This window comes from Lissotriton vulgaris, chromosome 7, assembly GCF_964263255.1.
Source record: "Lissotriton vulgaris chromosome 7, aLisVul1.2, whole genome shotgun sequence".
NCBI classification, from domain to species: domain Eukaryota; kingdom Metazoa; phylum Chordata; class Amphibia; order Caudata; family Salamandridae; genus Lissotriton; species Lissotriton vulgaris.
Window position 1 is genome coordinate 1,348,864,014 of NC_141695.1, and position 23,155 is coordinate 1,348,887,168.

Consider the following 23,155-nt stretch of genomic DNA (forward strand, 5'->3'; position numbering starts at 1 on the left):
GATGACATCAGTTCTGCCCTTTTTTCCATGCCTTCGAGGCACACAGACGGACCGACAACAGTAGATATATACACAGTATACACAGTACACAAATATCAAGATAACACGCAGTGTGAAACCAATGCAGGAAAGCAATTGAAATAAAACATTTCCTTTGACAATAAAAATATTAACATTACAGTAACTCAGGTATAGAAGAATGGACAACGGGGAGGCGGGTGGGTCAGTGAAGAATCCACAGGCATATACTGTATCCATCAGAAAAAGCGTTACCGAAGGTAAGTAACTTGTTCTTCTGATGGATACATCTGCCAGTGGATTCCTCACCTTGTGAACAGAGTCCCACAGCAGTCCCCACTCCCGGAGGAGGGTGTACACTCTCCTATACCAGAAAATCTTGGAGGACAGAGTGCGCAAAGTGGCCGTCCCTCCTCACCTCGGAATCCAAGCAGTAATGCTTCGCGAAAGTGTGGAGGGAGGCCCAAGTCGCCGCTCTACAAATGTCCTCTACAGGTACACCCCTGGACAAAGCAGATGTAGAAGACTTTGCCCTAGTAGAGTGAGCTCTTATACCCTCTGGAGGTTCCTTACCCGCCAGGTCGTAGCAGATCTTAATGTACAGGATAATCCATCTCAATAGCGTGCGCTTGTGCACCGACTTCCCCTTCTTGCAGCCAGCAAATCCAACAAAGAGCCGGTCATCCACACGATAGTCTTTAGTTCTATCGAGGTAGAAGCTCACCGCCCTCTTCGGGTCCAAACGGTGAAGTCTCTCCTCCTCCTTGGAAGGGTGAGGGGGAGGATAGAAGGTATGGAGGGTAATGGACTGCCCTAGATGGAAGGGAGTTACCACCTTCGGCAGAAAAGCAGTCCTGGTCCTGAGTACCATTCGTTCAGCATGAATGGACAAGAATGGGGGCTTAGAACTAAGAGCTTGAAGCTCACTTACCCTCCTTGCCGAGGTAATTGCAACAAGAAAGACCGTTTTTAAAGACAACAGCCTCGAGGGACACTTGTGCAATGGTTCAAAAGGCGAACCCATTAAAAAAGTGAGCACAAGATTCAAGTCCCATTGAGGAACAATAAAGGGAGTAGGAGGGAATTTATTTGAAAGGTCTTTTAGAAACCTCAAAACAATAGGAGATTTAAACAAAGACGCCTGATTCGGCAAACAGAGAAATGCCGATAATGCCGATAAATAAAAAATAAAAAAAAGTCATTTCTTATATAGCGCACGTATCACCACAAAGGGTATCTCGGCGCTTGCTTTGGGAACCCGTCCTGGTTTTTCCCTGTGGGATAGCCCAGCTGGGCACCCCCAAGGTGAAAGCCAGGCATCCCGCTGCGGGGCCGTAGTGGAGATTGAGCAAGCTATTGCCCAGAGTTGCAGAGCGTGAACCCCTGATTCAAGTAGGCACCGAAGCGAGAATTATCAGGTCCGTGGACATTTGGGCTCCAAACCCTGCCGCGTCGGGAATTGAACCCTGGTCCCGGGCCGACCTCTGCTTCTGGGTCTGCCTCCTCTAACCGGTGAGCCACACTTCTCCTGATAGTAACCCTTGATAGTAGCAACCGCAAACCCTTGCTGAGCCATAGACTTCTCCCCACACCAAGCAACAAATTTAGACCATCTATAAGAGTAAATGGACTTGGTGGAGTAACGCCTGGCCGATAAAATGACATCCACCACACCGTGCGGGAGAGAAAATGAATTCAGGATGCCCCGTTCAATCTCCAGGCATGAAGGTGTAAGGTCTGGAGGTGGGGGTGTAGTTCCAGAAGGTTGATATGAAGCAACCTTTCCTCTGGAGACCAAAGACCCTTGATCTCCAGATCCCCCAGATGAGCACCCCAGCCTAGAGTGGATGCATCCGTTATTATCGTGGCCACTGATGGAGGCAGTTGGAAAGGCTTTCCTTGAGACAGATTGCTCTCCACGCTCCGCCAAGACAGATCCGACACAGTTTCGCTGGAGATCCTGATTGACACCCTGAGAACTCCGTTGTGTTGAAACCACTGCCTGCGGAGGCACCACTGGAGTGCCCTCATGTGCCAGCGTGCATGGTTGACCAGCAGAAGGCAGGAAGCCATCAGACCGAGCAGACGGGGGACCTTCAGGACTGGAACGACTGCTCCATTGTGAAATAAAGGAATCATTTCCTGTATGTCGCGAATCCGCTGTGAAGGAGGGAATCCCCGACATACAGTTGTATCCAGTACCGCACCAATGAACAGGGTGCGCTGTGAGGGCACCAGGTGAAATTTGGGTACATTTATCGAAAAACCCAACCTGTACAACAACTGAGTTGTGACTTGCAAATGATGGAGCACTTTCTCTGGAGATTCCGCCTTGATTAGCCAATCGTCCAGATAAGGGAATACTGGAATCCCTGACCTTCTGAGATGTGCAGTCACCACAGCCATCACCTTGGTGAAGACTCGAGGCGCAGTAGTAAGACCAAACGGAAGGACCGCAAACTGGTAGTGTTGCTACCCCACCGTAAAACTGAGATACTTCCTGTGCGACTTCAGGATCGGGATATGAAAATAAGCATTCTGCAAGTCGATCAACACCATCCAGTCTTCTTCCAGCAGCGCCTGAAGAACCTGTGCAAGGGTGAGCATCTTGAACTTTTCCTGCTTCAGGTAAAGGTTCAAGATCCTGAGATCCAGGATTGGACGAAGTCTGCCATCCTTCTTGGGAATCAGGAAATACCGGGAGTAGCATCCCCGACCCCTTTCCTGCTCCGGAACCACCTCTATTGCGCCTTTTCTTAGCAACGCCAGGACTTCCTCCTGCAGGAGCAGCAGATGGTCCTTCGAGCAAAAGCCTTGGCAAGGAGGGCAGTTGGTAGGGAATTCCCGAAAGGGAAGTGCATACCCATTCTCCACGAGATCGTGAACCCATGGGTCCGAAGTGACCAATTCCCAATCCCGTAGAAAATAGGTAAGCCGCCCCCCCACTGCACCCGCATGATCCGGAATGGCGGATCTAGGGCTGCTTTGCTGTGTTGGGAGGGGGGTGTATAGAGGGAGAGGAAGAGGAGGAGGAAGCTTGACGACCTCTAGGAAGAGCTCTTTGCCTGCCCCTGTATGACTTGTACAGCATATTTTGCTGCTGCTGCGGCTGCTGTAGCGATTGTTTGTAGGTCCGAAAGGAAGACCTGCCAACTCCTCTGAATCTTTTTCCTACAGTACCCCTGGACTGTAGGCCCAAAGATCTTGCTGTCGCTCTGCTGTCCTTAAACCTCTCTAATGCGGCGTCAGCCTTTTTCCCAAATAAACCTGACCCATCAAAGGGCAAATCCATCAAGGCAGCCTGGACATCCGCAGAGAATTCGGAGGGCTTCAGCCATGCAGCTCTCCTGGTGGCCCCTGAAGATCCCATCACTCTTGCCACCAAGTCGGCAGTGTCCAGCTCACTTTGAATGACCTGCCTAGCAGCAGCCTGAGTATCAGCAACCACCTCTTGAAAGTCCTTCCTATCCTCCTCAGGAAGCTTTGGAACCAGCTGTTTGACGGAATCCATCAATGCATGGATATAGCGTCCCATAAGACAAGTAGCATTTGCTCATTTGAGCGCCATACTTGCCGGGGAAAATACTTTTTTCGCAGCCTGGTCCTGCTTCTTCGATTCCTTATCCCCAGGAACCTGTGGAAAGGCGCCCGCAGATTTTTTCGAGCAGGCAGCCCGCACAACCAAGCTCTCTGGTAAGGGGTGCGTGGATAAAAAGTCTGGGTAACCAGGCGCCACCCTGTACCTTCTCGCAACAGCCCTCGAAACAGCAGGGGCTGTAAGCGGTCTTTTCCACACCTCAGATATAGGCTCTGCCAAAGCATCATTGAAAGGGAGCATAGGCTCGACAACAGAGGAAGGTGAATGAAGGACCGCTGTTAGTATATTGGACTTATACTCTGCAGTAGGTAGTGTTATATTCAACAAATCTGCAGCCTTCCTTATAACTACGTGATAAAGTGTCACATCCTTAGAAGGGGCGTCAGAAACAGAGGCCAATTCCTAATCAGGAGACAGCTCAAGGCCACTAGCCTCTCTTAGATCGTCGGAAAGATCCCCCGAATCCTGCAGCTCACCCTCTTCTATATCTGCATCACGGTACCTCTGCTCTTCCAAGAAGCCTCTGAGCCTCACCCCTCGACCTCGTCTTCAGGAATGACTTCGATGGATCAGGAACCGACTCCGCCGGAGCCGGCATCGTACTCGAAGCCGGAGGGCCAGACCGATGAACACGAGGTCGGATTGCATTCGGCATCGGCGTTGAGGGCATCGGCATTAATGGTCTTGGCGTCGAAGGCTTCGGTGTCGAAGGCTTCGGCGGCGCCGAGAAATGCCAAGGCGGCGTCGGAGCCGACATGAATGGCATGAAAGGTGCAGGAGCGTAAGCCTGGGGAATACCCAGATTGTATGCCAATGGACCCGTGGGACCAACCGGTGCACCAGATGGGTACATAGCTCTGGAATACACTCCATACCAAGCATTCAGGAACTGAGTAGGGTCCTGACCTGGCGCCGGAAAAGCTGGATAAGAGCCCACAGGTTGCTCTTGAGGGAGCGGAGTTTTCTCGACTTCGACCTCTACCTCAGGCTTGTTCACCGGGGTCGACGAACCCGCAGGCAACGGAGCCTCCTCTTCTCCCTCATCCTCCTGGACAGGTGAATGAGATGGAGCCGGAGAAGGATTCGACACCGGCTTCGGTGAATGAACCGGCGAATCCACAGGCGAAGCCTCACCCTCGGAGTCTTGAACTTCCGGAGTCGGAGTCACCTCATCCTTGCGAAGCAACTTCACCTGCGACTTTGGTCTCGAGCTCGAGTCCTTCCCAGAGTGATGACGAGACTCTTGTGCTTCTTTTTTGATGACCTTGAAGCATGCGCCGAAGACGACCTCGAGTGCGACTTCGAACGAGACCTCGACCGTCGAGTCAGTGACCTCGATCTCTTCTTGTCCTTCTTGTTCTTCAACTTGGCAACAAGGAGCTTCGCCTTCATCTCACGAAGTGCCTTGGGATTCATCTTCCTACAAGAAGAACATTCTTCGACGTCATGGTCCGAACTCAAATACCAAACGCAGCACTCGTGCGGATCCGTAATCGACATCATCTTGCCGCATTCTCCACACGGCTTGAATCCGGGCTTCTTCGAGGACATCTCGACAGGAGACAAAGAAGCAAGAAGACACTGAAAAGAACAAACAGTAATAAAGTTACTAAACAGCTACAGAGGATCCCTCGAAAACCGTTCGCGTCGACGACGCAGAAAAAAAGGGAACTGATGACATCACGCCGGCTTGGGCCTATTATGGAGTCTGTGACGTCAGCGGAGTCGCGCGCGATGCCGTGCCTCTGTGACGTCGTCCACGTCGGCGCGAAGCTACAAAAAGAATTTCCGAATGTTGCAGACGCAAGGGGATATTCACAAGGTGAGGAATCCACTGGCAGATGCATCCATCAGAAGTTGTCTTTTTCGGTGCCGGTAAGTGTGCGCCGGCACGGTGTGAAGGCCCACTTGAGCCCGAGTCGCCTTAAGGCTTGATTTGCTTCTTAGCCGGGCCCGAAGGTGGGGCAGTAGAAGCAGTGTGTCGGTGTGCACCCGAGGGAGAGGGTGTGCCCGGGGCCTTCTTTGGGTGTGTCGAGGAAGGGTCGGGTCGACGGTATTACTTACGACCCGCTGTGCTGGAGAGATGTCCCCGACTTCAGAGTCTTCTGCCTCGGAATTGCTGTCGACGTTGTGTTGTTCTGGAACGTTGACGCCTTCATCGAAGATGTTGTCCGGAATCGAAGCAGAAGATCGAGCCATTGTTCGCCTCGCTCTTCGGTCCCGGATAGTCTTCTTGGAGCGGAAAGAGGCACAAGCGGAACAGTCTTGGGCCTCGTGCTCCGGGGAGAGGCACAGGTTACACACTTCATGAAGGTCGGTGTGGGGAAACTTCGACCCACATTGAGGAAACTTTTTAAAAGGCGTCCTTTCCATGAGCTGGAGTCGATGCCTAGTTGGGCACGAAGGCCGTCGACGACGACCGGAATCGAAGTTTTCGGTGTTGAAGGGTAGCGTCGACTGGAAAAGCGTTCGAAACATAAGTTCTGTAAGTTGGTGAGGATTGCGCGCCGAAGGAAATCGGTTCCAACACGGAGCGCTGGAAACACATCCGAGCCCGTTGGCAGAAAAAAACAATCTGGGGATGGAGCCGATGCCCATGCGCAGTATCATCCAAAGGAGGAGTCACCTATTCAGTGACTTCCAAAGACTTTTCTACAACAAAACAAACTGCAAACATCCGGACCCAACACTAGGTGGCCATCTATGCATAGTGTGTAATCTGCATCTCATATGCCTTGAACAAATATTTCAGCACCACAGCATTTTATTCACTGTGATAGAAAGTATAAGATGAAGGATATCTGGATGCCATGCTTTGTATTAAGGACTAGGTGTCCAGTGCTTGAAAAGGTTACCATTTGAGATTTTTCTATGTGTTGGCTTGGGCAGATCTATTGCTTTTTAGGATTTCTTTGAGAAGATATTGGCAACGTTAAATCCAATATGTTCTCAGCATGGGATTTATGCTCAACCGTGTAAGTGTACTAGTGCTGCGGATGGCTATATAGTGGGGAAAGTAGAGTATCCAAGTATTTTTCTGTAGTTCTTTGGGGTTTTCATTGGTTTACAAATTACAGTACGTTCCTCAAGAACTTTCTAAGGTTCCTTTATTTTTGGTATTTGTCCTTGAAGTACCAAGGGAGCAAATTATTTTGTCTGAAATCTTTGCACGATAGCAAGACTACGTAGGACGTTTATGGTAGCTTTGTTGTAGCAGTGGAATCGTAATTGAACGCAGTTTCTAAGTAGTAAGGACAATCGCTGCAATTAAGTATTTTGTGGAGGTCATCTGGTTGGTTTCAACAGAGGCGGGTTGTGGATTTCTAGGAAGGTTAACAATAATACCCTGGGAGGTTTGATGTAGCCTCTCACATTGCCATCCTGGTACAATTTATCACCAGAAAAATCACAGCAAGTGGGAGATTGCCTCTAAAGTTGTTGAATGAAGTTAAACAATATGTCAATTTGACTGGAAATCCAGCCACAAAATAAAAAGTTAGACTGTACTCCATTTTAAGGTTTCACTGAAAACATACTAATAAACAGAGCTAAAAAAATATGTGGAAGTTTTCCTGAATCCCGCGTATCGGCAAGTTAAAAGAAGATCTCAGGGTTCACCAGCTTAGAAGGATGTGAAGGGTTGACAGGGGACCTCTCCCACCCACGATCACTTAAGATATTGCAATCAACAGCAATATGGATTGGGCTCTTCCCATCTCCAGGCAGCATGGGTATCCATGATGAACAGTTTTTCCTACTTACGAAGCTGAGACAGGCATCTACGTTGAGCCTCTTCCTCCTCTTTAGGCAAAGGTAGCTGGCAAACTCACTCCTTATACCAAGCCCCCTCCACCATTGACAAGGAAGGGTACACAAGATCAATAGCTTCTCATACTGACCCAGGTTAGTGTTGATACCTGTGATAGGAGGCTTCTTGTACTGGGCACTCTTCAAATGCTCCTCCACAAGTTTGGGTGTGACGCAGATGACATGCTGACCCTTCCAGTACTTCACCATGTTGAGGGATTGTAGCGTGCCAATTATATCGTTCTGTGTGATGCTGGTCATTTGGCTGAAAAGGGGTTAAAAAATAGAATGGATTAGATTAAATGATTTTATAGAGTCAGCATTCATAAACTCACAAACTTTGACCAGAGGAGATAATTCATCTGAATGTGTGGCTTTACAAAGATTCCATTTTGGGAGTGTTATACTTTCCACAGCAACAGCATAAATTAGAAAGGCTTTAAGATTACACTGTAGAACCAGACAGCCTAAAAGAATCTTTGACACAAAGTACCGGACTGTGCCAATTTCTCTTATACGTCAAAAATACACCACCATCAGGCCCAAGTTAAAACAAGCACTTCCAAGGCCAATATGCCTGCCTGGCTTATAATGGGAAGTGCACGTCTAGCAACCAGTGAGTTTAGCTCCCCAATACATTGTCATCCATGCATTGTCACTCAAGTTTGCATCTGTTTGGCCTCCCAGAAGCTCATTACTAGATTCATTCACCCACCCTCCCCCAAAAAATAAAACACAATCAGCAAGTATATACAAGAATAATTTTAAAGAATAAAAGTAGGATGCTACTGCATAAATGTATTCGGCATGTGCTTGTAATTAAGAATACATAAAAAAAATTGAACACAGCAATAAGGGCCATCTTGGAATAAGACTGTGTGAGTGACAACTGTACCAATTCCATGATGGCTGACATGTTGATTCTAAATGCTGAGGGCACCTTGAAACAGAAAACACAGACACACTGTGCACAAAACCCTTCAAGATAGCCTCCTGATTTAAAAGCAGTAGTCAAGCACGATGCAGTGAACTGCAGAGGAAATTAGCAATAAATGAGCTGACAGATCGCATCGTTCTTAAAGTTAGGACAAGCATTGGCATAGCCAATTGATCTTGCCTTTGCGACCGTATAAGTATTTATTTATGCAGCTGAATATCCTTGGTGCAACAACATCAACTGTTGCATGGCTAAACACTTATAAGGTCCCAAATGCGAGACCTATTGGCTATGCTAATGTTTGTTTAATCTTGAAGCATGCTCACTCAGCCTCTCATATGCAGTTTCATTTCTTAAGGCCATGTAATTGAAGTGTTTGGGTGGGTGCAGTCAGTTAATTCAGTGGGAGAAAACGTAATTTTTCAAATGTATATATTAAAGACTTTTTGAGAAAGTTCATTTTATTTAATGATCCATTAAAATGCTTGGCAGTGAAAGTGATCCCTTATAGATATGGAGCACGGAGTGAGTGGTTCGAGAACCCGCAAACTCCCACCCACTTGATTAGCAGAATCCTGCCACCAGTTTGCAAATGATCTGTTACACAGCTTGTTGTGGCCGATGCCATGCACCGACTAGACAGCGGGAAGAGTTATTAAATAGCAGATCTGTTGGCTACGGGTGAGTCCTGGACTTTTTAGGGCAGTAAAAAGTGGGCATAAATAGTACAAGATATTTACCCGATTTGTATTCTAAACTTAACAGATCAAATATATAAAAAGTTGTTAGAGCATACAGTAAAAAATGTACGCTCTTTATAAATGATATTACAGCATAAGGGGCTGTGTTAAAGTTGTGCGTTAGGTGAACTTAAAGGCAGGATGCTCAGTGTTTTTTGAATAGTGATTTCCTATTTTTTATTTGACAATTGTTGGGATTTATTTTATGTTCACAATGTGTGGCTGAGGAGTAAATGATTGAAGGTAACACGCTGGAGGCTACGTTTTTGCATTTAAAAGTGGTTTTAAATATTTTGCGTTAAGTTACAAGTTATAGTTGTACTTTTCTTGTTTTTATGTGCTTTGGCCGATAAGTGTACCGGCAGCCAGCGGCTTAATTGAAGACCCCTGCAGGCAATGACATGACGACCCTGTTTTGGGAGAGGTTGAGGGAGAGTAGGGGACACGGTAGAGAGGAGAGGAAGAGGAGTATACAAGGGGCTGGCTGGACAGAAAACAAGCTGAGGGCAAAGGAGGAATTGAGTTAACGTATCTGTAAACAAAGGGACAGGCTGATGGGAAATAGGGGTCACGGGAGAGAAGAAAGGCCCAGGGGGAGAGGAGGATGTGAGAGAAAGTTATGTTCGCTTGTTTTTTTAAATGTATTTTAATTTGCTGAAAAGCGTACCGGCAGACACCGGCTTAATTTAAGCCCAGTGCAGGCGTTGAATATGGCATGGTTTTCGCAACATCCAAGAGCTGTGAGTGGTATATTCTTAAACGTAGTGGAAGCAGTTTAAAAGAAAGGAGATGGGGTGAAAGAGAACAGGCAGAGAGGAAAGAAGGTACTACATGGAATTACATTTATAAAAGCTCTAAGTGTGTTTGGTTGCAGTGGGGAAATCAAGTTTTAACAGAGTGGTGTTAATGTTGCTGCCTACGATGTTCAGGGGAGAGAAGCGGATTTCTGATGTAATTAAGTCTAATTTAAATGTGTGCTGCTTGGATCTAGAGGGGAGTGACAGGGGGGTTAGAAAGACTCACGCAGGGCCCTCCTTCTCGGCCTGCTTTAAATGCAAATCTGGAATTTGGCCTTTTACATGCTTCGGGGCAGCCGGCAGGGAGGGTACTGAAGCTGGCCTCTGCTTTTAATTACGATGTTTAGGGGAAATAAGCTGATTCACGACTTAATGAATATATTTTAAAAGTTGTGCCTTGTGAAAATAAAGATCCACCATGCTCAGTGTTGTTTCTTTTGTTTTTTAAGTTTTTAAGCAAAGTATCAGTTATTTGTCTGCAATTATTTGTTTTTTGTATGATTTTGCCGCCCGTGTTCATGTAAAAAAAAAAAGCAGGCGCCATTGGTGACTGTGTGCTCCAGTTTAATTTAAAAGCGGGGCATCATTGATGACTGTGTGCTCCCGTGTTAATGTAAAAGCGGGCAGCGTGCGCCATTGGTGACTGTGTGCCCCATGCTCATGTAAATGTGGGTGCCACTGGTGACTGTGTGCCCCCGTGCTCATGTGAATGTGGGTGCCACTGGTGACTGTGTGCCTCCGTGCTCATGTAAAAGCAGGTGCCACTGGTGACTGTGTGCGCCCGTGTTCATATAAATGGGGGCGTAGGGCACCATAGGTGACTGTGCACTTGTGTTAAAGTAAACGGGGTGACTTTGCCAAAGTCTGCAGGTCATTCAAATAAGTATTAAAATATTTAGCTGCAGAGCGCCCAACATGAGAAAACCATGAGGGTACCATGTTAAAAACAAGCATTTCAAAGACAAAATGTAAAAAAAAGAAGGGGCCATTGGTGACTGTGTGCTCCAGTTTAATTTAAAAGCGGGCGTCATTGGTGACTGTGGGCGCCCGTGTTAATGTAAAAGCGGGCAGCATGCACCATTGGTGACTGTGTGCCCCGTGGTCACGTGAATGTGGGTGCCACTGGGGACTGTGTGCCCCCGTGTTCATGTGAATACGGGCCCCACTGGTGACTGTCCCCCCGTGCTCATGTCAATAAGTGCGCCACTGGTGACTGTGCCCCCGTGATCATGTGAATGCGGGTGCCACTGGTGACTGTGTGCCCCCGTGATCATGTAAAAGCAGGCGCCACTGGTGACTGTGTGCGCCCGTGTTCATGTGAATGCTGGCGTAGGACCCCATTGGTGACTGCACTTGTGTTAAAGTGAGCGCGGGTGAATTTGCCAAAGTCTGCAGGTCATTCAAATAAGTACTAAAATATTTGGCTGCAGAGCGCACAACACGAGAAAGCCGTGAAGGCACCATTTTAAAAACAAGCATTTCAAAGAAAAGATAACAAGCGCGACAGCGCTGAACGCCAATTTTCCAATAGACGCGGCGCGATAATTGGAAACAGATGGCGCTGCTGCTTGCTCCTGAGCACCCTAGGCCAGGTGACGGAGAAGGCGGGACATGCACCCGCCTTGGACCAATTGCATGCTGTTTTTCTTACAAAGACGCACACAAAGGCCAATTGACGGTGATAAAAAAAAAGCTCACGCATGAGTGTGTGTTCAGAGTTTAAAAGCCCTTACTAAAAGCCTCGCAGAGCAACGCATGCACGCTGGCTCAGGCGAGACCTAGAAAAGGGTAACTATAAAAGGAGAAAATGCAAAACTAAAGTGACCAGACATAATCCCTGCACGCGGAGTGCAGTAGAGCAAATGGTTGAAGTCGGCAGCCCCTTTGCCCGATGTTATACTGTAAAGGGCTGAATCAGAATGTGGACAATGAACAAGTTACTTACCTTCGGTAACGATATATCTGTAAGAAACATTAGTTAGTGTTAGATTCCTTACCTTAGAATATCCCCAGGCGTCAGTCTGGATCCGGAAACTTTTGCGTAGCAGTACCCCTGCGCGTCGGTAGGCGTCGTCTGCAGGCGTCCCCTGCGGCTCCGCGTCCGTCGTTGGCGTCGTGATGACGTCGCTGGAGTATATAGACGCCGCCTCCGCGCACTGACGTCAGTTCTTTGTACACAGCTTTTCCGCGCCAGGAGACGCAGAGCCATGAGAGAACCAACACTGGTGCCATGTAAAAACTAGGGCCCTGAAAGGGATGACCTTAACCCTAGGTATCAGTTCGCAGAACGGGGAGGATGGGTGGGTTCGGTAAGGAATCTAACACTAACTAATGTTTCTTACAGATATATCGTTACCGAAGGTAAGTAACTTGTTCATCTGAAAGAAACACGTTAGTGTTAGATTCCTTACCTTAGAATGCATACCCCAGCAATACCAACCCCGGTGGTGGGTCTGCGAACCAATACAATACTACACCAGAAAGTCCTGGAGGACAGAACGGCCAAAGAAGCCATCCCTCCGGACTTGACTATCCAGGCAGTAGTGCCTCGCAAAGGTGTGCAGCGAGGCCCACGTAGCCGCTTGGCAAATGTCCTGCAAGGGGTCTCCCCGGCCCAGGGCAGTGGTAGCCGCCGTGGCCCGAGTGGAATGGGCCCTCAGCCCAACAGGAGGCTCCTTCCGAGCCAAAGAGTAGCACACTTTGATGCAGAGAACGACCCATCGAGAGATGGTTCGCTTACAGACCGCCCGTCCCTTCTTCGCACCCACGTAGCCAACAAACAGTTGGTCATCCACCCGGAACTGGCGTGTGCGATCCATGTAAAATGAAAGCGCACGTTTTGGGTCCAGACGATGGAGCCGCTCTTCATCCTTTGAAGGATGCGGAGGCGGGAAGAAGGAAGGGAGGGTGATGGACTGCCCGATGTGAAAGGCCGAAACAACCTTGGGCAGGAAAGAAGGTCTAGTCCTCAGAACCACCTTATCAGGATGAATGGACAGGAAAGGAGGATGGACAGAAAGAGCCTGGAGCTCACTCACTCTCCTGGCAGAGGTGATGGCAACCAGGAAAGCCGTCTTTAAAGTCAGGAGACGGAGAGGACAAGAATGAAGGGGCTCAAAGGGAGCACACATCAGAAAGGTTAGAACCAGGTTCAAATCCCACTGGGGCATCACAAACGGAACAGGTGGGAACATGTGAGTGATGCCCTTCAAGAATCGAGTGACAATCGGGGATTTGAACAAAGAAGGCTGATCAGGAAGCCTTAGAAAGGCTGAAAGGGCAGAAAGGTAGCCCTTGATAGTGCCCAGAGCAGAGCCCTGCTGGGCAAGAGAAAGAAGAAACAGAAGAACCTCGGAAAGAGGGGCAGAAAGAGGATCCACAGCCTTTGCTGTGCACCATGCCACAAATCTGTTCAACCGACAGGCGTATACCGACTTTGTGGAGGGACGCCTGGCTGCCAGAATTACATCACAGACTTCAGGAGGCAAGTCAAATGGCCTCAACTGCCGCCGCTCAATCTCCAAGCATGGAGGTGGAGACTGGACAGGTTCGGGTGGAGGACCGTCCCCTGCTGCTGCGACAGAAGGTCCTCCTGAAGGGGCAGGCGGATCGGGGGACCGACTGACATGCTGAGTAGCTCGGGATACCAGTACCTTCGAGCCCAGTCCGGAGCCACAAGGATAACTTGGGCCCGGTCGCGCCTGATCTTCTTCAGCACTCTGGGCAGAAGTGGTATAGGCGGAAAGGCGTATAACAGACCGCAACTCCACTCGCGCCGAAAGGCGTCGCCGTGCGAGTGCCGTCTTGGAAACTCCAACGCGCAGGACTGATGACATTGCGCGTTCCCTTCTGTGGCGAATAGATCTAACCAAGGCTCTCCCCATTGCAGAAAGATGCCTTGCGCCACGTCCGAGTTCAGACGCCATTCGTGATCCATCGAGCACCGACGGCTGAGTTCGTCCGCCCTGGCGTTCAGAGAACCTGCCAGGTGTTGAACCGTCAGAGTCACGCCCTGACGTTCCAGCCATTGCCAGAGGCGCAGAGCCTCCTGGCAAAGGGTCCACGACCCCACTCCGCCCTGTTTGTTGCAGTACCACATGGCGGTGGTGTTGTCGGTGAACACCTGCACTACACTCCCGTTGACAAAGGGGAGGAATGCCTTCAGTGCCAGACGAATCGCCCGCAGCTCCAACAGGTTGATATGGAGCCGGGACTCCGCCGGAGACCAGATGCCTCTGATCTCTGCCTCTCCCAAGTGGCCACCCCAGCCCTGGAGGGACGCGTCCGTCACGACAACGTGCTCCGGTTGGGGAAGGGAGAGGGACTTGCCCCTGACCCAATCGCGGTCCGTAAGCCACCACTGCAGTTGTCTCGCAATGCCCTCCGAGATCAAGACGTGGTCGGACAAGTTGCCCTGATGCTGGGCCCACTGAAACTTCAGGTCCCACTGCAGAGCCCGCATCCGCCACCGGGCGTGATGCACCAGAAGGATGCAGGAAGCCATCAGTCCCAGCAGCCGCAGCGTCAACCTGACCGAAACCCGGGATAGCGACTGAAAGATGGGAATTAAAGCCTGAATATCCCGAACCCGCCGTTCCGGAGGATAAACCCGAAACTGCGCCGAGTCCAGAACCGCTCCGATGAAAAGGAGCTTTTGAGAGGGACACAGGTGTGATTTCGGCACATTGATGGAGAACCCCAGGTCGTGCAAGAGGTCTGCCGTCATCTGAAGGTGGTGGACGACTGTCTGGGGCGAGCCCGCCTTCAACAACCAGTCGTCTAGGTAGGGGAAGACTGAAACCCCCAACCTGCGCAGATGGGCCGCGACCACCGCCATCACCTTTGTGAACACCCGTGGGGCGCTGGTAAGGCCGAAGGGAAGCACGATAAACTGAAAGTGCTCCAGGCCTACCGTGAACCGCAGGTAACGCCGGTGGGCCGGCAGGACGGGGATGTGAAAATAGGCGTCCTGCAAGTCCAACGCTACCATCCAGTCTTGTGGGTCTAGAGCAGCCAAGACCTGAGCTAACGTCAACATCTTGAACTTCTCCTTCCGGAGGAAGCCGTTGACGTTCCTTAGATCCAAGATAGGACGTAGGCCCCCCTTGTCCTTCTTGGGCACCAGAAAGTAGTGGGAATAACAACCACGCCCTACTTCTGGCCCAGGAACGCGCTCGATGGCCCCCTTGGCCAAGAGGGCCGTAACTTCCTCCTGCAGAAGTGTCAAGTGGTCCCCCGACACACGGTGGTTCTGCGGTGGCATGGCTGGAGGAGAGGTCTCGAAGGGGAGGGAGTAGCCCCTTCGGACGATTTGCAGCACCCACCTGTCCGAAGTGATCGTGCGCCAGTGAGCGTGGTGATGGCGAACCCTGCCACCCACTGGCGTCACATGGGGCCGAAAGCACGGACTAGGAGGATTTTGGGGTAGATGCTGCGGGGGTAGGTGTGGTCTGACCCCGCCGTTGTCCCCGACCGCCACCACGGCGGTTTCCACGGCCGCCGCCGCGTTGATAGGATTGGTGCGGCGCGTGGCTGGCGGCACGTGTGGGGGCGCCCCTTCCTTGGCCACGAAAAGGACGAAACGAACCCGGTTGCTGACGCTGGGTCGAGAGACCCAAGGACTTGGCCGTGACCCTGGAGTCCTTGAAGCGTTCCAGCGCGTGGTCCGCCTTGTCACCGAACAGGTGACAGCCATCGAACAGCATGTCCATCAATGTACTCTGGACATCTGCCGAAAAATTGGCGGATCTCAGCCAGGCGTGGCGACGAATCGCCACCGTCGTTGACATAGCCCTGCCCAGCGAGTCGGTCGTATCAAGACCACACCGTATCGAATATTTCGCTGCATCTCGGCCCTCAGCCACAGCCTGACCGAGTTTTGCCCGCACCTCCATGGGGCATTCTGGCAGCAGTTCCGCGACCGTATCCCACACAGAGTGGGTGTAGCGGCCCAAGAGGCAAGCGGTGTTGCAAGACCGCAGGCCCAAACTAATGGACGAGAAGACCTTCTTGCCAAATTGGTCATACCTCTTGGATTCCCGGTCGGGCGGGGCCGACGGGAATGCGGACTGGGAGGTCGAGGCCTGGATCACCAGACTCTCAGGAGTGGGGTGGGAAGACAGGGGTCATCCGAACAAGGACGGTGGCGCCTGGCCACGTTCCGATCAACAGGCGCACCTGAAGCGGGCCTGGACCACGTGCCCAACAGAACGTCTGACAAGGCTTCATTAAACGGCAGCAGTGGCTCCTGTGGGCATGACTGCGGTTTGAAGACCTCGGTGAGGATGTTAGGCCTCACGGCCGCGACGGGGAGCTCAAGGTGTAAGGCCTTGGCAGCCCTCATCAGCACCACAGAATATGCAGCTCCCTCCACCGATGCCACGGAAGGAGGAGAGATCAAACCAGGGTTAGGAGAGTCGTCCAGACTACTGGCATCCCCCAAGTCACCTGTCCAGTCCGGGTCATACTGGCACTCGCGTGACAGAGGGTCCTCGGACCCCTCCCAACCTTCACCGAACTCTTCATCTTCTCCGTATTCGGAGTCAACGATGTAGACCGGCTCCTCGGGGTTCATGGGCCCCATCGGCGCCGGGACCGGCGTCGAGCGACGCCCGTCCGGCTCCGCGTCCGGCGTCGGGGAAGGTAAGGGGACGGCGCCGCCCGGAGCCGGCGTCGGAACCCCGCTGCCGGCCGGAGCCGGCACCGGAGAACCGGCGCCGCGCGGGGACGGCGTCGGGGGTAACCCCGATGGCAACGGCGCCGGAGCGGCCGGAAGGCCAGCCGGCGTCGATCCCGAAGGCCCTTGCGGCACCGGAGCCGTTGGCGGCACCGGGGCCGGAGCCGTTGGCGGCGCCGAGGCAGGGACACCCGAACCGCCAGGGCCCCCAGACGGTAGCACTGGGCCCGAAGGCACCATAGGCCCCGTCGGAGAACCGAGCGCCCTCATGGCCACGAGGAACGCCTCGATCTCCTCAGGCGTCGCGCCGTGCCCAGGGACCGGAGGGTATGAGGCAGGCCGCGCCGGCGACTCTCGCGGAGCCGCGGGGTTGGGGTCACCCGAGCCCCCGGCCGCATCGCGCGAGCGTCGGGGGGAGTCGGGGGTATGATGACGACGCCCCGACTTCTTGTGCTTCTTACCTGATGAGCCCGACGAGTGGTGTCGACTTCCGGAACGCTCGGCGCGGCTCCGCGACCGCTCCCTCGAACGCTCTCTCGACCTCCGGCCGGACCGGGACCGCTCCCGGTCCCGACGTGGGGCCGACACCCGGAGCTCCAGTAGCTTGCGGGACCGCTCCCGCCTAGCCTTGTTGGTGAGGGCCCAGCAGTCGACGCAGGAGTCCACGTCGTGGTCGGGGCCCAGACACCGGAGACAGAGGCGGTGATGATCCGTGACCGACATCGTGCGCTCACAGTCATCACAGTGCTTGAACCCGGGCATCCTAACAGGCACAATAGTGAAATAACAAATAGAAAACTTGGTCAAAAGACCGGAGTACTGCTCTTCAGATCTGCGTCCACTGGCGCGGAAAAAAGAAGAACTGACGTCAGCGCGCGGAGGCGGCGTCTATATACTCCAGCGACGTCATCACGGCGCACGACGCAAACGACGGACGCGGAGCCGCAGGGGACGCCTGCAGACGACGCCTACCGACGCGCAGGGGTACTGCTACGCAAAAGTTTCCGGATCCAGACTGACGCCTGGGGATATTCTAAGGTAAGGAATCTAACACTAACGTGTTTCTTTCAGATACTTAGAACAACTGAATGTTTATGCATGCAAGTAAATTTACACATTTGATATAATTATAGGAGCTAGACAACTAAAGTTGCCAGGTCAGATAAAAAAAAGTGTTTTAGTACACACATGCCTCTAAATGCTATTCAAAATTAAATAACATGTATAAAATTACAGTTGGCAAAACAATATACAACTCTTCCTTAGAGGACTCAAATATTTTACCCCCTCGCTTGCATGGAGGGGAAGGGTAGCAAAATATATGATATGAATGTCAGCAGCCCTACATGCCAAGAACAGATGCTAACTGGTAAGTAGCATTTTCCGTTTGAGGCATGTGGGCTGCTGAACTCATATCTTAGCATAGACTGTATAGCAGTTTCCCCTCTAGCGGTGGCTGTCTGTATCAGCTGCAGTGGTTTGAAAAAGAGTTTAAAGGGCAGCCTGGCCTACAGCAGCTTGTTGCTTAGCTTGCACGTCAACACAGTAGTGTTTAGTGAAAGTGTGTATGGTAGACCCTGTAGCTGCCCTACATATGTCTTCTAAGGGAATATTTCCTAGGAAAGCCAAGGATGCCCCCATTTTGCGCATTGAGTGGGCTTTTGGGGGAACTGTTAGAGTGTGCTTTGCCTTTTGATAGCATATTTGAATGCATTTAACTATCCATCTGGCTATTCTTGTCTTGGAAATGGGATTACCCTTATGTTGTGGTGAAAAAGCAACATATAGTTCTTTGTCTTTCTGAATGATTTTGTTCTGTCAACGTAATATAGCAGAGCTCTTTTAACGTCTAGTGTGTGTAGAGCTCTTTCAGCCACGGACTGAGGGTTTTGAAAGAAAACTGGAAATTCTATGGACTTATTGATGTGGAAAGTGGAGATAACTTTTGGCATAAATTTAGGGTTTGTACGAAGCACTACCTTATTGTGGTGTATTTGCATGAAAGGTTCCTGAATGGTTAGGGCCTGTAGCTCACTCACTCGCCCGAGGGAGTTAATGGCAATTAAAAATGCCACCTTCCATGTTAAGAACTGTAGTTCACATGAATGAAGTGGTTCGAAGGGGGTCCCATGAGTCTGGTAAGTACTACGTTAAAGTTCCAGACTGGAGAAGGTGGATGCTTTGGAGGGATAATTCTTTTAAGTCCTTCCATAAAAGCTTTGATAGGTGCTATTGTGAATAGGGACCCATGTTGTCTGTTTTGAAGATATGCTGCTATAGCAGCAAGGTGTAGCCTTATGGACGAGTATGCTAGGTTACATCTTTGAAGATGTAGCAGGTAACAGATTAAGATTTGGTTTTTATTACAATAAATTACAAATCTTTTCCATTTAGCTGCGTAGCATACTCTGGTAGTGGGACGCCTTGCTTCCTTGATAATGTTCATGCAGTCTGGAGGCAAGTGAAGATATCCGAACTCTAAAACCTCAGGAGTCAGATCGCTAGGTTCATCTGATTGGGATCTGGGTGCCTGATTTCTCCATGGTTCTGTGTTAGCAAATGTGGCGAAAGGCGCAGTCTTTGGTGAGGAACTACTGAGAGTTCTAGGAGCGTCGTGTTCCATGGCTGGCTTGCCCATGTGGGAGCAACCAGGATCATTGTGAGTGACTGTTGCCTTAGTTTGCGTGCCACTAATGGAATCAGTGGGGTTGGTGGAAAAGCGTACGCAAATCTGCCTGACCAGTTCATCCATATCGCATTGCCTTGTGACAACGGGTGTGGGAACCTGACGGTAAAGAACAGGCATTTTGAGTTTTTGTTTGTGGCAAACAGATCTATCTCTGGATGTACTCACTTTTGGAAGAATGGTTGGAGAACTTGAGGGTGAATCTCCCATTCGTGTATTTGTTGACTGTGTCGGCTTAGTAGATCTGCTATCTGATTGTCTATTCCTGGGAGGTGTTCTGCCAGGAGATAATTGTTTTGTGGAATTGCCCACTTCCTTATGCTCTGTGCTAGGTGAGATAGCTGCAGAGAGTGTGTCCCTTCCCTGTTTCTGGATGTAGTACATGGCTGTCATGTTGTCCGTCCGGATTAACACAGCCTTGTTGCACAACTATTTCTGAAAGGCTTTCATTGCTAGAAATAGTGCTAGTAACTCTAACTGGTTTATATGTAGTGTCTTTTGTTTTACTGTCCAGAGACCTTGGACTGTGTATTGAAGGAGATGGGCTCCCCAACCTGTCAGTGATGCGTCCGCTGTTAATACTACTTCTGGAACTGGCACTTGGAACAGTCGCCGCTTGGAAAGGTTTTGTGGGTTCCACCACTGCAGAGAGCTGTAAGTGCGACTGTCTACCAACACTAGGTCTTTTAGTTGTCCTTGAGCTTGGTTCCACTGCCGTGCTAGGCATTCCTGTGAGGGACGCATTTGAAGCCGAGCATGAGGGACGATGAATATGCAGGAGGCCATCATGCCTATAAGCTGCATGAACACTCGAGCTGGCAGGGAGTGTTGTGGCAGAAATCTTTGAGTGAGAGACTGTATGTTGGCTATCCTGGCTGGATATGGATATGCCTTCGCCACTGAGGTATCTATTGTTGCTCCCAGATATTGTTGTATGTGGGGGGGTTGCAGATGTGATTTTGGGTAATTTATGGAAAATCCTAGACTGTGTAGTAGCTGGATTGTCTGTGAGGTATGGCTGGCACACTTTGCGTATGAGTAGGCTTTTATGAGCCAATCGTCGAGGTAGGGGAACACATGGATGTGTTGCCTTCTGAGGTGTGCTGCTACTACTGCTAGGCATTTTTGTAAAAACCCTTGGAGCCGTAGTTACCCCGAAGGGGAGAACTTTGAATTGATAGTGGTGACCTTCTATTGTGAACCTGAGGTATATTCTGTGAGCTGGATGTATAGGGATGTGAAAGTATGCATCTTTGAGGTCTAATGTAGCAAGGAAGTCCCCTTGCTGGAGTAGTGGGAGTACTTGTTGTAGAGTGATCATATGGAAATTCTCTGAGAGTATGTATTGGTTCAGAGGTCTGAGGTCTAATATTGGTCTGAGGGACCCGTCTTTGTTGGGAATGAGGAAGTATAGAGAGTATACTCTGTCCCTTGATGTTGAAATGGAACTGGCTCTATGGCACCCTTTTCCAGCATGGATAGCACCTCTTGTTGTAACAGCGTGATGTGTTCTTTGGACATTGGACGGTGTTTGGGAGGTATGTTGGGTGGAGTAGAAGTGAGTTCCAGGCAGTACCCATACTGGATAATTTGTCTCACCCACCTGTCTGTTGTAAAGGCGTTCCAAACTGGTAGGAATTGTGTTATTCTGCCTCCGACTGGTGTTAAGTGGTCGGGGGGGGGGAGTGTGAACAAGTCACTATTTGGTGGCGGTGGAGGTTCTGGTGTTATTACCACCATGTCCTCTGCCCTTGTTATTGTTCCCTCTGTAACCTCTTCTATTGGAGCCTTTATTAAAGGTGCCTTGTGTAGTACTTTTAAATGATGAAGAGGTTTGGGATGTGTTGCCTCTGCCTGAGCCTCGAAAAGAGGAGCAACGAAAGGAGCTCCTAGACTGTTGAAATTGAAGTGCATCCATGGACTTAGCAGTGTCAGTATCTTTTTTCATCTTTTCTAAGATGGTATCAACTGCAGGGCCAAACAAGAAATCTTGGTTAATGGGTTGATTGAGTATTGTAGATTGCACTTCATTCTTAAAACCCGAGATGCGGAGCCAGGCATGCCGGCGGAGCAACACACTAGTGTTGACAGACCTAGCGGCTGTATCAGCTGCATCAAGGGCGCATTTTATGGATGCGTTAGTGATGAATTTCCCTTCCTGTATTAGGTCATTTGCTTTTGCCTTATAGGGTCCTGGTAGGTGTTGTAATAATCCCTCCAGTTCATCAGAGTGTGCTCTGTCATAGCGTGCTAGGAGAGCTTGGGTATTGGCAATTCTCCAGGCATTTGCTGCCTGAGAGGCCACTCTTTTCCCTGAGGCTTCTAAAATGTTTGACTCCTTGTCAGGAGGGGAGGGGCGGGGACTGGGGGGGGCATCACCTGTTGTTTGCGAATTTGCCCTTTTCCTAACATTAGATACAACTAGAGAGTCTAGTGGTAGCTGAGACTTGATATAAGAGGGGTCTGCAGGGGCTGGTTTATATTTCTCTTCAATTCTTGGATTGAGGACACGCGCCCTGGCTGGGTCTTTAAAGATGTCTGGTGCATGCTTTAATACTCCCTTCAGCATAGGGAGTATACGTACACTCTTCTCTGATGTTGGGAAGGTGTTAAATAGGAAATCCTCCTCTATAGGGTCATTGTGCATGTTTACGCCATGATACTGAGCTGCTCTGTCTACTAGCTGGTTAAAAGCGAGTGTCGTCAGTAGGAGATGGCTTTGTGGGGTATGGCGAGGGAAAGGTTATGGGTTGTGTATCATATGGGTCATTCTGATCGTCCCATGTGTTATCCTGGTTTCCTTGATCATCAGGGTCAATAAAATCCTGTCGAGGATCTTCACCCATGTCTTCTACCTCATCATAATGTGGAGGTGGAGGAGAATATGGAACATAAGGCATGTTAGGAGTGAAAGGAGGAGGTGTGAAAGGTCTAGAAGGGGATGTCCTAAAGTCCTTTTTCTTAGGAGGAACAGTAAAAGGTGCTTCAGTGTCCAGTCTTCTCTTGTTCTTATTGTACACTGATATATGTCCTGTATCAGGTTCTATATACAGTTTGTTTTGGTCTGGGCTCACTGGATCAGGATGAAAAAGTTCTTCCACTGTCCGTGGCTTTGGCGCCGAGGTTTTTGGCTCAGTCGCTTGCTTGTTTTTATTTTTCTGTGCAGCTGTTTTCGGCTCGATGTCCTTTGTCGGCTCAACGGCTCTACGGCCTTGTTTGAGTCGACGACCTTCTTCGGTTCGACGGTCTTTTTCGGGTCGACTGCCTTTTTCGACTCGATGTGTTTTTTCGGCTCGACTACTTTTTTTCGGTTCAACTGCCTTTTTCGATGCAACGGCCTTCTTCGGCTCGGCGGCAGTCTTCGGATCGATGACTTTCTTTGTGTCGATTCCCTTTTTCGGGTCGATGACCTTCTTCGGGTCGACGGTCTTCTTCGAATCGACGACCTTCTTTGGCTGGACGGCCTTTTTCGGATCGACGACTTTTTTGGTGTCGGATGCTTATCACCTCGTCCCAGGATGTGCATTGTTTCAGGCCCCCAAGAGTGGCAAGCTCTCGACCCAGGGGTCCAGAAACATGTCTGGTGGTGGCAGCCTTGGTGGCCACGCAGTCAGGACACTGGGAGTTGGTTAGGTTTTAGGGGGCATCTCTAAGATGTCCTCTGTAGTGCATTTTACATGAAATCCCACACTGGCATCAGTGTGGGTTTAATGAGCTGAAAGTTTGATACCAAACTTCTCAGTCTTCAGTGTAGCCATTATGGTGCTGTGGAGTTTGTAATGACAACTTCCCAGCACCATATACTCTTAATGGCATCACTGCACTTACAGTGCCCAGGAATGGCCCTGGGTACTGTAGGGGCACAGGGCTCATGCACCTGTACCCACACCACTGGC

General features: G+C 50.3%; 1 protein-coding gene across 2 annotated transcripts in view; it reads right to left on the minus strand.

Moving 5' to 3' along the window:
• The window catches only part of KAT8 (lysine acetyltransferase 8), a 346,163-nt gene that overhangs the window by 31,703 nt on the left and 291,305 nt on the right, over positions 1–23,155 (minus strand). Inside the window, exon 10 of one of the 2 annotated variants that reach the window (XM_086932009.1) lies at positions 7,516–7,688. In XM_086932009.1, the coding sequence (XP_086788135.1) occupies positions 7,516–7,688 (173 nt within the window). The remainder of the gene's footprint in view (positions 1–7,515; positions 7,689–23,155) is intronic. The other variant, XM_086932010.1, reaches the window with a different exon arrangement.